We start from the raw sequence: 15,579 nt of genomic DNA, 5'->3' as shown, positions 1-15,579 counted from the left end.
GAATGACGCGATATGGGTGGCGTGTTTGCCGCGAAAACACTAGCTATTCAACTCAAACGCGTCTTCGCCCAAGTTGAAATTATTCAACTCGAGCAAAACATTTGCATGACACAAAGTTAAATCCCATGAGTAATCTAGAGCGAGTAATGTGATGCCCCGTGTTTGGTGTGTAAGTAGCATTAAAGCATATTTTTATAACTGTTCATTAAACCTTAAAAATAAAAAAATATTTATAATGATTATGTTTGACGAGTCAAACGACTCAAACTCACAGTGATTTTAGATTGATAAGAAGTTCCTACTGATCAAAGAGCCGTAATACACGAAAAAGCTATCGCCTTTGGGATTCAGAATCGATATCAGACAGGCATTATTAGCATGAATCATGATTAATCGTCCCAGCCCTAGTTTTATTTTGTGCAGCCCTAATGCACAATGCACTTTTCATAGGGGACGTTATGAGATAACATAAACAATGACATTTGGATGCATTAAGTTAAAAACAGTAAAGTAATATTTTTGCACCTGTCATTCAGGCATTTACAGGTAACTCCAATACAGAGAGCGTGGTTCGGCATGACATGCAAAACCCTATTGTGGCCCGATACCTGCGCATCATTCCTTTAGACTGGAGCGAAGAGGGTCGGATCGGCCTCAGGTTCGAGATCTACGGGTGCCCTTACTGTAAGTTCACTTCTGCACCTCCACATTCCTGATAGAAACCATCCAACAACTGGTTAAAAACTGTTAATTTATGAGATAAACATCATCTGCTGTTTAGAGGCAGTTTATATGATCTTGGCATCTGATGATTTGCATCTTAACAACTGCGCAGTTCAACATTTAATGTAGGCTGCTCTTTATTATAGCTGGAACATTTCCTAACCTCACTATAAAAATCGACAGTTTTATCTTTCCAGAGTATATTGTCATACAGAGGGAAAGCGATTCTGGGCTTTTTAGTATCACCGGGTGATTTATATGCTCCACAAGATTGCAATATATATTCAAAAGGTTCCCAGTACAATTAAAAGAAATTGGCTGACTCAACCTATTTTGAAAATCAAGGTCAGCTATCTATTTCATATACACGGCAATCCAAGTTTTCATGATTTTCACAGATATCCACTAGTATGCCAGCATGCTCTGGCTAATGAGCAAAAACAGGGAAAGCTATGTACTGTAAAATCATGTATTATACATAATGCTGCTGCAGCCAGTATGTAGGATTAATGTGGGATGGTTGTTACACATGCATAGTAATTTTTCCCAGAGCTGATGATGCAGTCACAGGTTCAGCCATGTTGTTTAAACATTTTCATACTGTACACACAAAAATGGTCAAAATTTGGTCTCTCGCTGTTGCTGGGATGGTATCCTTCACTAAAAAATGGTGCTATAAATAGCTTAAAGCTCGTAATCATAGGGGAACCTTTTTAACTCTTTCCCCACCAGTTGCAAGACCCTGTGCTTTCAAACAAACAAACAAAAAAACATTTCATCCTACAGTATCTCTTTATATCACCTTTCAAATATGGATTGGTTTCTTTAAAAATACCAAATTTTAAGCAAAAAGCTGAGAAATTGCATTTTTATGAAGGACTTTTGCTTATGATCAGTTTCAGAGCGATCATCAAAACATACACTGAGCTTTTAATGTTAAGCCTAAGAAGTTGCTTCCTGGTTTTATAGGTTGGGTAAGACAGGGTTCCCACAGGTCCTTGAAATCCTTGAAAGCTTGTGTATCTGAGAGGAAAAATTCAAGGCCCTGGGACATTTTTGAAAATATACATACATAGATACAGGTCATTCAAAGTGCTTAAATCTATTTTATGCAAGAAGTTTTCTGAAAAAAAAATCCATATTATTCGTTGTGTATTGTAGGATAATATCATAAAAATTCTAGACTTTTTAAGCACACATGCTAAACTGTTCGTTTTAAATGCTTATATCTTCTGTATGTGAATGTTGATCCATACCAAAATGCTTTTTTGCATAGTTGTGTTTGACAAATGAAAATGTCTCGGGTTATGTATGTAACTGTTGTTCCCTGAGAAGGGAACGAGATGCTGCGTCTCCCTTGCCATACATCCTGCGTCCCTGTAACGCCGTCTTTGGCAATATTTCAGATAGCGAAATACTTCCTGGCGTCCGCGTCACCCTGTCTTTGTCGTTAAGCCTCACCATTGGTTGAATTTGATATACACATTCAGACGCGCTTACACCTGGAGGCTCCCCAAAGTGTCACCGCAGTGACGCAGCGCGAGTTCCCTCGAAAGGGAACTGTAACAATGTATCTTAAAATGTAACTCGATGTAACCTTGCTTTCACTTGAAATGTGTCCCCACAATTTGAGAGTATTGGACCTGGAAAGTCCTTTAAAGGTCCTTGAATTTGAAGTTAGCTAAGGTGTGGGAACCCTGGTAAGAGTGCCACCTGATAATAGCGTAAATATGGTTGCCGTAAAAACTCGTCATTGGCAGGGAAGCATTTTCTTTTAATTAACGAGTTAACTAGTCAATGGCGGGGAAAGAGCAGCTATATAGCCCCTATGAAAAGTTATTTAAATGTTTAAGGTGCTTTAAATAATCATTTAGACATTATTTGCACCACTTATGGTTCTACAGGGCACAATATGGTCCTACACACCTGCTACAAAGATGCTATATGACACTTACGAGCTAGTAAACCACTTTTAGTGCAACGGTATTTAACACCATTATTTTTCAAAAAGTATACATTTGCAGCTAAAACATTCACATTAGTACATCAGGGGTACATATTGGTACCAAAGAATGTATATTAGTACCTCAAAGGTACATATTGGTACCAAATGTATACTTGTACACATACCTTAATTGTACATTTTTATCTAGGGGCCATTTTTTCTGACAGTGTTTGTACTGTGTCAGGAATCAGTTTTTGCTAAGTATAGATTTAAACAACATTGCTTTTTGATGATGTCGTCTGCAGTGAGTTATAAAACATCCCATAATGTGAATGTGGCTGACAAGATGAGCGTCACCTATAGGAAACATTTATTAATTAATAACATTAGCCATTCCACCAGTGGAATAATTTGTATAATTTTTAATTTCAGTCTAAGCCTTTGATTATATTGCAATTTCACTAGAAATGAAAGAATGACATTTATAAAATATCAACATCATCTATTTTTGCTTCCAATGACGCATTCATCATTTTCCTCATATGAAGTGTTGCAAAATTAATCTCGACAACAAATTTCAATTAGCACCCTCATAAATTTGGTTGAGGAGCATCACACACCGTTTTTCTTATTACAGTGATGTAATTAAATTACAAGACTGAAAGAATTGCCTGTGCTTATTCATTTATTTTCTAATTCAAAAATGCTCGAGTCCTTCTATGTGTATATTGTATTCATTTTTTTATTTAGCCATGATGTTCCTTGAGATGAATGCAACTTTTTTCTCATTTTATACTGCAGTTGAAATGATAATGTAAATATACCTCCCTCTATCTCTACTAAATGTGTTTGTGACATTTATGAATGAAGTCTTGTAGCAGTAGATATGTGTTATTTATATATGTGTCAGGTTAAACTATTTTCTTCAGAGGAAAGAGCTAAGGAGGCTGTGGAAATTGGCTGCGCTGATTTTCCTGTCAGAAAGGGTCTCGTCTACATTTCCTCAGGGCTCATATCCCATACTCATCTTGTGCTGGGGATCAGCGAGGGTGATAAAGATCAAACACATCCTCCAAACTGTTGATTTAAAGAGCTTAGGGAGGAATTGATAAACAGTGCTTGTACACCCTGCTGAAATTTTTGAACCAGCAATTAACAAAGGGTGGTCAAGCTGGTCTGCCTTACTTAGATGAGGAGGAGACTGACCAACAGAAGTTATTTTTTAGCTGATTTGGGTGTGTTTTTTCGGCATTATACAGTATTATAATAATAGGCTGTAGAAAATGTGTATGGACTCTGTAATCAGAATTTCAGTTCATCCAAAAGTAATGAGTACAAACAATTTCACTTAACTCAAGTGAAGTATACGTTGCTGCTCATGAATATTAAGTTAACTTCCTGCAATGTGCCTCAAAAAACTCTGAATATCTATATTACTACTACTACTACTACTACTACTACTACTACTACCACTACTACTACTAATAATAATAATAATAATAATAATATGATACATATGCACTGCAGTGTTGGTGGTAACGCATTAAAAGTAACCTGCATTACGTAATAATATTACTTTTCTGAAGTAACAAGTAAAGTAACGCATTACTTTTTAAATGTGCACATTAATATTTGAGTTACTTTTTTTAAAGAAGTAATCAAGTTACTTTTTAGTTTAATTCATTTGATTTAAAAATTTTCTACTGATTTAAACAAAAAAGTCTGTGCGTACACGCCTGTTTGGGAACAGTTTGAGTCAGAAACTGAGATGGCAGGCCAGAGCTCGACATTTTTGTGAAAAAATATACAATTTCTGTATGTAGAACTTTTCAGTCATAAAAACACCTGCAAGGCCTGAAAGAGATCAAGCCTCAGCCAAGAAAAAGTTGCACAAAAGTTACTAAAAAGTAAGGTAAGCATTACTTTCCATGGAAAGTAAGTAGTAAAATTAGTTACTTTTTGGGGAGTAACTTTATATTGTAATGCATTACTTTTAAAAGTAACTTTCCCCAACACTGATGCACTGTAAAAAAATAATGTAATCAATAAGTTATATATGTTTTTATATACTTTAAAGGGATAGTTCACCCAAAAATGAAAATTCTGTCATAATTTATGTACCATCATGTACCTGTATGAGTTTCTTTCTTCCGTTGAACGCAGAAGAAGATATTTTGACGAAGAAGATTAAGTTGACGGTACCCATTGACTCCCATAGTAGGATAAACAAATACTATGGAAGTGAATAGGTACCGTTTACTGTGTGTTTACCATCATTTATCAAAATATCTTCAACAGATTAAAAAATCATACAGGTTTAGAACAACACGATGGTGAATAAATTATGACAGAATTTTTGCGTAAGCTATCCCTTTAATATATAAAATTAAGCAATTTTAAAAAGTTGTGGCAACATATAACTGGTAAGAATTTAAAAAGTATGTTTAAAAAAACGTACACGGCCTAAAAATGAAGGCTGCAGCATTTTTACAGTGTAGACAGCTAATAAAGCTAGATCTAGAAAGTACTTTCAGGTTTTGTATGCAATACACAGACACTCATTAAGCATACTGTCTATGCTCTGAATAAACAAAGATTACCTATTATCCAGCATGGACCATCTAATGCCCATCATGGAACAGCTCTAACCGTGCATTCACACCGCAACCGGCGAGAGCGTCAATAGTCCCTTTCACACATACCGTCTTTACTGGTAATTTACTGGTAAATTGCAGTTAACAGATCATGTGTGAACAGAACCTTTCCGGTAAATCAGTGCTCCCAATTTACCAGTAAGACAGGTTGTAAGATTACCAGTAATTTACCGGTAAGCGCTATGTGTGAACGAAAATTATAGGATTACCGGCATTTAGAACGGACGACGTCAGACCGTGCTGACAGCTTCGGGCCAATCATAGCGTTTTAATACAGATGATGCGTTTACCCCCGCACTGTTTACTGACGTTTCCACACACATGCTGCTTGAAAGTTGAGCCGAGCCGCGTCGTAGCTCATTACCATAAAGTTGAGCTGATTTCAACTCTCCTCGACGCTCACGCCGTACATGACGCGCCGCACCGCTGCTCGATGGGGCTCGCCGCCAGCTCTCATTAAAAAAAAAAGACTACCGGCTACTTTGATGCTCTCGCTGGTGGCGGTGTGAAGGCACAGTAATCCAGCTACACTCTAAACAATAAAGGTGCTTTAAGATGCCATAGAAGAACCTTTTCTGTCTCAATGGTCCTTTAAAGCACCTTTAACATCTGAAGAACCTTTTTGTTTTAAAAAAGGTTCTTTAAGGGGAAAAAGATTCTTCTGATTATAAAAAAACTGTTGGAAGGACATGGTTCTTTGAGGAACCAAAAAAGGTATGAAGATCCTTTTAAGCACCTTTATTTTTAAGAGTGTGCCATGTTTAAAATCAAAGCCATGTGCTGGAATTTCCACCAGGGTATATTAAACAATAACAACATACTTTTTTGGCATTTTTCCCACAACCGTTTCCTATTCATACAAGGAAATGTACTAACTGCCGAGGGAAAATAAATAAGATGTGCACTGAAGGAACCGAAAGCCCTTCTCCAGCAGCAGAGAGGGAAAGAATGGGAGTTAGATAAGCAAGAGCTGCAGTAGAGATGAAGCGCAGAATGAAAATGGATGCAGTGCTCTGACCTTGTTGATCGGGCGAGAACGGATGAATGCATTTGTGATGGAGGTGAAGGGGATTGGCAATGGAAGGAGAGAGAAAGAGACGGTAGGGAGAGGACTGGTGGAGCGAGTGGCCAGACACAGCGCACAATCTTATGCATTAGTGTAGTAATCAGTCCCCAGCAGAGTGCATGAAGAGAATTGAATTAATTTTATATGCAGACAGTACTCTAGACAAAAACACACATGCACAGCTGGGCTACATACAGTATTACGGGTGTCTCTTGGTGATGTTGCACGTGTAGAATTATACTCTTACACACATTGTACTCGTAGAACAATTACGCTGTTTGTCATCATTCAAGTTGTGGGTCTATATAGTTAACACCAAATTAGTGACAGTGGTGGGTCACACTGTATCAATATTGTCAATAACTGATAATCTAAAAAAATCTCTAATGCTACTTACACACCAAATGAGTTGAAAATGTTCAACTTGGGTGAAGACGCATTTGAGGCGAATAGCGCGTGTTTTCGCAGTAAAAATCATTTCGCAATGATTCGCACGAGTAGATTATATACAAAGTCAATGCAAAGACGCGATCAGACGCATCCTCGCGTGGGGCAATGCGAATTACGTGTTTGATCCATAGACTGTAAAAAAGATGGATGACGCACGTCTCCTCCCTCCATTGTAATGAATTGAAGCCAAAAATATCCGACCATGGTCGCCACCATGTTACGTAAAAACGTCAGTTTGGAGCCAAGGCATGCGCAGAAGGAATTGTCCGTAGAGCCAGAGACAGAGCCTCGGTATCAAACTTCCACCCAAACGCTCGCACAACCAATTCAACCACGCCAATCATAACGACACGCCCCGTTTCTATAGCATCAAATTACTAGCTAAAATTAAACTTATCACAAAATTAAACACTTGAACATATATCAGCGTGATATCAACTACCTGAAAGGACCACAACCATCTTTCGGAAACTTTTATTGGAAGTGTAAATCTTTTTTTTATTTAAAGCAGAGTCTCATTCGTTATGACTTGTCCTGCAGCCAGCCACCAGGGGGCGATCTAAGAGCCAGAGGCTTCACTTTTCAAGACTTATGAGGCACACCCGGTCTGATCGCGTCTTTGCATTGACTTTTTATGTAATCTACTCACGCAAATTGTTGAACTCGCGTCTGGTGTGAACCCACAGTAAGAGGTGGTTCACATTTCACGTCTTTTACATGCACAACTACTTTATTTTGAATGTAGACGCACGGCAAGCTCACTCAAAGCGACGTGGCCTTTACACGCGGTGCGATGCACTCTTTTATTCAGGCACGTCGGTGCTGCAGCCAGTTGAAAATACTTAAATAGTTAAAAACTTTATGGAATGCCGTTTTGGAAAGCGCGTTGGAAAAAGGAGGAAAGCGAAAATGTGAACTGCTCATAAGAAGTGCCACAATGGTTACAAACTAACCATTTATACCTCCATACTCTTGTCTTTGGAGGATAATTCATAGGCCAAAAAAGAATAAAATTAAATAATCAATACTTAAATAAAAATGGCGCATATAGATATGAATGAATGGTTATTTTATTGTCATTGTAACATCTGCAACAGAATCAAGTTTCTCAACAGGGAATAAACGATCAACAGAAAAAAAGCGAATAAAGAAAATATTAATATTGTGAAAAAATATCGCCATTGTCGGTTCTGTTGGCAACGATAACCGTATAGTGAAAGCCTGATACTGTAACAGCCCTAAGTAACACCAAACTGTATTGTTTTTTTTTTTTACGTTACTTTCCTATTGGTCGGCAAGCAGATATTCCCACTCACATCTCACCCCAACAGTTGAACTAATGATGCTGTGTCTGTGCAGACCTCAGAGCTTAGACGAATTGTGATGTTTTATTAGTTCCACAAAGCCTTTTTTAACTATTTTATACTTACTTTATTCATTTTGATGATGTTCTTATACCAGTCACCTTTTGTTAAAAGTTCACACAGTCTCGATTCCACTTAATGCAAAATCAACACCATCATTTACGTTTTAATTAAGCTCAGATGAAACCGCATCAATCTTTAAATAAACCAAGAGAACAAACACATAGAAACATATTAGCTCAAAGAAACCTAATGACGTCCATATTTTTTATTTCTCAGCTGTAGATCTTTTCGTATAATTACCTGCTAATGCAAAAAATAAATGGTCTGACGATTTGCGTGGCGCTCGAGAGCCCTCGGGTGAACTGTGAGTTTGCATGATATATCCAAAGGTTATACGGTGTCAGGGATAGAGATGAAACCACGACAATAAATTTACATTCATAACTTCCGGTATGTAGCATTCAGGGATCTAAAATCCTTTCACTCTGTGCAATAAACAGAAAGGCTTTGTCAGCAGGTAATAGCCAGCTGCAATTTTCTGCCTCCTTCCTCTAGTTTATCACCTGATCCCAGCTGCAGTTTATCTGTGAACTTCTATGCTTTCGTCTAAGCAATCTGGAGAACAGTCGCTCAAGCCATCATTTAACCAAAAATGAGCATGATACCCAGTCACCTCTGGGAGGCTGATATTCGTTCCTCTTTTCTGTCTTGTGGTTGTCAACAGGGGCAGATGTGATTAATTTCGATGGGCAGGGGGTGATCTCTTACCGCTTCAAAATGAAGAAGATGAAGATTTTGAAGGACGTGATTGCCCTGAAGTTTAAAACGTCAGAGAGTGAAGGGGTGATTTTGCACGGCGAGGGTCAACAGGGCGACTACATCACTCTGGAGTTAAGGAGAGGCAGACTTCTGCTGCAGATAAACCTTGGTAATTTCCCTCAAGAAATGTACGTGTGCTTGAGAAAAGTATGTTTGTGTTTATAGTGCATGTGTGTGTCTCTGTGTGTCTATTTGTCAGTATTTGTTTACTCTTGTTTGCTGATCGAAGCAATATGAGTTTCCAGGCTGGTTTATGCTGGTCCAACTGGTTAAGCAATATGGCCATACTGTTCGGCATCCAAATAATATTTGTGTGTCCTCATGACATTCACCTGATCTAAAAATTGCAGGTTTGATTCATATTGCTTATTGCTTCCTTAAGATGAATCGATGCATTGTATCATTTGGGATTAAAACATCTGCTAATTGCCTTAATTTAAATGTAATAATACTGTTGACCAATTAAGATTTGCCTTTTAACATTCAAATCTAATGCATGATTTACATAAAACTTTTTTGTTATGGGACTACATCTATAAATAGTCTTTTCAGCAGGATACCTTGGTAAGAATTATCTCTGATAATATTGTTACTGTAAATAGACAAGAGTATCATTAAGCTATGAATAGGTCTATCTTATTGACAACTGGATTTTCATAAAAAAAAACATTGATATCTTAGAACCATCTTACGCTTGATAATTTCATGCGTTTTGTCTGATTGGGTAGCTATCCGATTGTAAAAAGACCAAGTGTAAATGCCCTTTCGAAATATTTTCGAGTTGGATTTAAACCCGATCACTCAAACCACTTCAGGAGGTGGTCTGGGACGCATTTCAGCGCATTTCAACTGGATATGTGTAAAAACTGGTGGATGAAGCCATATGTCAGCGCTTTATTCCTCCCAAAAGTAAGCCGGGAAACTTTCTAGAACCAATAAAATAGTCCAATGACAAACTCGATTATATTAAACTAATAAATAAAACATTGAAAGAGCATTTTGCTAAGCACTTGCATGGACCTGTAAAGCTGCATTTAGCGACTAGCAGTAGCAGAGCGATGCAATCTCATTGATTTCAATGGAAGCTTGGTGACTTCGGGCGATACGAGCGACAGTGACCGTTGGCGACCGGATGGGCGTGTCTGACAAAGTTGAGAACTGTTTAACGTTATGCAAATTATGAGCGACTTTCGGGAGCGACTACCAATGAGAGTAAAGCTGTAGAGTTCATGTCATCCATCTCTTGTCAGTTACTGGAGTAGACCGTACTTATTTGTTTGTGACAATCAGGGGTGCGTTTCCCAAAAGCACCGTTAGCCAACGAACATCGTAAGTTCCATCGTTACTAACATTGTTCAACCATTTGGTGTTTCCCGAAATCATCTTTCAAATGAACATTCGCAAACTGCATCGCTATAGCGATAACAGCTCTTCACTTGTCGTTAGAAGCATCGTTCCTTGTTATTATCATATATAGACTTACATTGATCATGCTTTTGAACAAAATAAGCCAAAAACATGTAGTTCAGTCTATATCCATCATTCTAAATATAGTACAATTTTATTTATGTCTTTAAATTTGTAAACAGAATGAAAGCGCTGCATTTGAAAACTGCGCATGTGCGCAGAACTACGAGCTTTAAGACCCTGGGGAATCCCTGGGAGGAGTGACGTAAGAGGGAACTTACGCGTGAAATAAATATCTTGAAAATAAACAACAGATAACTAAATCACGATAACTAAATCAGTCTTCCGATGCAATATATGTTATTTACAGCAACAATGTGACATTAAATCGATTTGCACAGATTAATTAGTACTTCACCTCCCATGTGACATCATCAACTATGTTGTCAAACCAACATGGTTCAAACGACGAATGTGCGACAAAGTTACTATGCTTTCAGGAAATCGTGACAAGGTAGTTTGTTTCTCCAACATCGTACTGTGGTCGTTTAGCAACGAGTTACATCGTTGTTTGGGAAACGCACCCCAGATTTAGAAACACCTGTTTTGAAAGAGAGACGAGTGACACACAGCGACAAAGTCGCTTATAATGTGAATGTACCTTATGTCATCGTGCCGTCTCCCCTCCTACTGCTCTGAACTTGCCCAACATACAGTAAGTGCTGCCTTTTGTTGTATATGCTTCGTCTTATGTTTTTTTATGTCTAAGCAATGAATTGTGCATTTGTAATAGAAAATCGAATTGATACCCATTCAGCCAAGATGCATGTATGTGGCCAAATTTATATGGAACAGTTTAGATAAATCAGATATTTATCCTATCAAAGAAAACACATGAAGTGACCAGGTGTAAAAAGTCTCCCAATGATCTAGCCAACTGAAAATATTTGCACACCCAGTATATTTTTAAAAACTGTATGAAGGGCATAAACAACTTGAATTGCAGTGACGGGCCGGGTCAAGATAAATGTATGTTTCAAAAGTTTTTGGCATCCATAAGTGTCCTCATGTTCTACCGTGAAGGAGAAGCCATCATGTGTTTGATATTGATGATGATCTTCTCTGTGTAATAAACTACAGGCAGTAATCAGTATGACTCCATCCTGGGCCATACATCCGTGACCAGCGGCAGTCTTCTGGATGACCATCATTGGCATTCTGTAGTAATTGAACGCTACAGGAGAAACGTCAATTTTACTCTCGATCAGCATACTCAGCACTTTCGCACCAACGGGGAATTTGACCACCTTGACCTGGATTATGAGGTACGACTGAGAATGAATGATTTATTGCTTTGAACTTCATTTAACAAGCAGGAGAATTATGGGATGCTAAAGATAAAGAAGTCACTTTAGGAATTCAGCATTTTTTACAGTTTTGAAGTTAAAGGAATCAATAATGACATCACATGGGTTTAAAACAAAGTAAGAGTGCAAACATAACGATTGAATTTTAATTTTTGGAGGAACTATTTCTGAAATTGTTTTAAATAAAGTTACATCTTAAAATTATAATAGTATGTGACACTAAGCATGGAAGATTGTTAAAATATATCTGGTTTTACTAATTGAATCTCCTATCATTCTCACACTGTGAAAAGACTCAAAATAGAAATTCTGTAATTATCTCTGAATCCTGAAGGATATCTGGAGGATTTCAGTCACATTAAAACCTTCCCACAATCCCAAAAGAATGAGCTCATGCTTGTTAAAAAACCATGATGTCTCGCCCCGACACTTTGTCCTAGGGAGGGATGAGCTGTGATAAACTCTATTTGCTTTTGGGGTTTTCATCCCTTGTCATTCTTTTCAGCACACAGCTTTGGAAATTACATTCGCTTCTCCGCACTAGATTAATCCAAGCTAATAATGTGCAGCAGGATGTTAACTTATCAAACAGAATAAACGCATATTAATACGCACTTTGGTGGAATGTATGGGAAGTTGATTTTCAGTGATACAAAGAATATAGTCGGAGAACAAACACTTTTCTATTCAGTTGAGCTAAATTGTAGTTGGATGCTAAAGGGCTTGTTACAGCTCGGTTGGTCTAGGACAAATTGACCCCAATTAAAGGGAAAGTGTCTGATTAATTGGGCTGAGAAAGATCTAAACCATTGAGTCATTTGCTGCTAGTGCATGCACTGCATTTACAAACAATTGCATTTATCGACTGTTGTGTGTTTAGACACCAGTGCTTCTTACAGGCCTTTTACAGGTTCTTGTAGCTCAACTGGAAGAGCATTACTCAGGGTTCCCAATTTCTGGAATATCAAAAGGTATATTTCATACATTGGAAGTCAGGGAATTTTATATTTTTTCCAAGTCATTTTTTTATGATATTCCATGTCATGTTTGTCACTTTAAATGTTAGTTTCCAATTATCAGAATGTTTTCCGCTTGTTAAGTTGTGAAGTCCAGGGATTTCAAGTGAGACTACAATCTAAACAGCTGTTTATTGGCATTGTTTATTTATTTCAGGCATTTAAGCTACATTTTTAAACTTATGATGTACTACATTATCCAGACTCACGGCATCCCAGACATACTGTAGGTCATGGAAATTCAGCTTTATAGTCGGTGAAAGTCAGGGAAGTTGACATTTGGCTAGAGTGGGAACCCTGATTACTTTAGCAGAGCAAAAGGTTGTAGGTTCGATTTTCAAGAAATGCTTAAAGGACATACCTGTCAAGTTTTGGATTTGAAAATAAGGGAAATTTTCCGGCGCCCACCGCGAACAGTCCCACCACCAACCCAAACAAGCTCCAGTATTGCTTACATTTTAAGACTGGTGAGGGCCGGATAATATTTTTTTAAACCTTAGTGCTGATAATTGTGTTAAAATTAACTAAACAAACTAATTCATTAGCAAGAAAACTAGTGAAACACACAGCTCTGTGAAAACTACTTTCATAAGTCACACTCATACTGTACATACTATACACACAAATTTGCATCTGTACAAAACCCAATGGCCTTAGTTTGAAAAGCCTTATTTTAACTTCTTTTGCATTATACCTTAATCCCAAAATTATTTATAAACCATTCACTTTTCTTTGTAATGAGAACTGTCATTTAGAAAATGAAAATGATAGATGGGGCAGTGGCCCAAACCAAAAAGGGCACTATGGGGGTGGTACTATAGTATGGTTTTAATATAGTATTATAAATAAATGATGTGTTACTATATTACTAGCATCAACTTAGACAAGTGATTACAAGTGATTATAATGGGAAAATATAATAACAAGAATTAAAGTGTGACAATAGATATTCAATATGATTTACCTGCTGGCTTGATGGAGCTTTGAATCAATGTTTGCAATGTTGAACTGCCTTTACCAGCCTCCCTTTCCGTTCTCTGTCTTTATTTTGTGAAGGCATTGGTGTTTTTGGTATTTTTTGTCTACAAAGTGTGCCAACAACAGCAAATTTAGTGTTTATGTTAACTTAGATCTGACCGGGAACATTTAATTCATTAGACAAGCATTGTAACGATAATAATGTATTTTGTTGCTGTTTGCTTGATAACTTGTTAGCACTTTTAGAACACCGACAGCAAATCATTAACCAAAGAAATACATAAACAAACTTCCAAATTAGTAATTCTGCGGTTTAACAACTGAAATATTGTGTAATAAATCTACCTGTTAAGGCAACAAACTTCAGACAGAAACTGTCGTCTTCGCTCTCCAGGCAGAGAGTGCACACAGAGATGCTGCGGAGCGGGTGGGAAAACACGAAGTGGATTAGCGGAATCAGTGGATCTTTAGCGATCTCGGATTGGGAATGTTTTTTATTACTCCGCCCGGGCATTATTATTTTTGTAATAACGCAGGTTAAAATACGGGAGATTTACGGGAAAATACTAATACGGGAGGACGGCGGGAAAGAAGGGTAAAATACGGGACTTTCCCGGCCAAAACGGGATACTAAAAGTTGTGGTTTAAAAGTGCATTTTTTTTCTTGTCAAAAATGACAATCGTTTCGCTATATAAGACCCTTATGCCTCGTTTGGGAGTCCTTTGAAACTCAGTTGAAACTGCAATTTTAAACTGCATTAAAACTGTTACGTGTTGGTGTCCATTAAAGTCCATTAAAATGAGAAAAATCCTGGAATATTTTCCTCAAAAAACATAATTTCTTCTAGACTGAAAAAAAGAAAGACATCAACATTTTGGATGACATGGTGGTGAGTAAATTATCTGGACGTCCGGGTACACGTAAAGAAATTCACTATACTTTGGCCTTTATAAAGGGTGCTAAAAGATGTGTTAAACTATATAAAATAAGGTGCTAAATGATGCCATTGACCAAGATGTTTAACTGCATTGTTGTATAAAGAACCTTTAACAACTGCAGAACCTTTCTGTTTTATAAAAGGTTCTTTAGACAATTAAAGGTAAGAAAGAAATGATTCTTTGGGGAACCAAAAAATGGTTCTTATTTGGCACCGCTGTGAAAAAGCTTTTGTAGCACCTTTATTTTTAACAATCACTCAATGAATATAGCAAAGGTTTCAATAAGACCAAGCAGGTCTTTTATACTATAATACTAACCAGACTATTAACACTGTCAGAAAAAAATGATTTCAAGCTGTCACTGGAGCAGTACCCTTTAACACAGTCCTTGTATTTAGGTACAAATGTATAATGTATACCAGTGACGGCTCGTGACTGCTCTTCCGAAGGGCTCAAGTTCAAAATAAGTGTTCAGAGTGTCAGTGTGTTGTTCGTGTTTTCAAAATATGTGTTTGTTGCGTCATGTGAACCATGTGCAAAATAAGTGCCTGCAGCACACGCGTCAAAACCGTTGATGATAAAACAGACTGTCACGTTTACAAAATACACGCAAGACACTCCTTAACAGTATACTCTGATTACCCATGAGATTATACGAGTATCTGGCAAACGCGAGCGTCTCTTTTATCATAAACCCTTTAGACGCGTCTGCAGCAGGCACTTATTTTGACAAGACACCTGATGTACATAGGTTCACTCGACGCGCCAAACACATATTTTGAAATTATGAACCACACACATGACCAGCCGCCACTGTTGTATACATGCAAAAGTGGGTGCAAAAGTGT

General features: G+C 37.6%; 1 protein-coding gene across 1 annotated transcript in view; it reads left to right on the top strand.

Annotated features, from left to right (window-relative positions):
• cntnap2a (contactin associated protein 2a) overlaps positions 1 to 15,579 on the top strand; it is a 459,495-nt gene that overhangs the window by 218,044 nt on the left and 225,872 nt on the right. Inside the window, exons 4-6 of the mRNA XM_073864211.1 lie at positions 537 to 684; positions 8,930 to 9,133; positions 11,572 to 11,756. Coding sequence (XP_073720312.1) covers positions 537 to 684; positions 8,930 to 9,133; positions 11,572 to 11,756 — 537 coding nt within the window. The remainder of the gene's footprint in view (positions 1 to 536; positions 685 to 8,929; positions 9,134 to 11,571; positions 11,757 to 15,579) is intronic.

Source organism: Misgurnus anguillicaudatus, chromosome 25, assembly GCF_027580225.2.
Source record: "Misgurnus anguillicaudatus chromosome 25, ASM2758022v2, whole genome shotgun sequence".
NCBI classification, from domain to species: Eukaryota; Metazoa; Chordata; class Actinopteri; order Cypriniformes; family Cobitidae; genus Misgurnus; species Misgurnus anguillicaudatus.
Note: the sequence above shows the minus strand (reverse complement) of the source record. Positions and strands in the feature narration are given on the sequence as shown.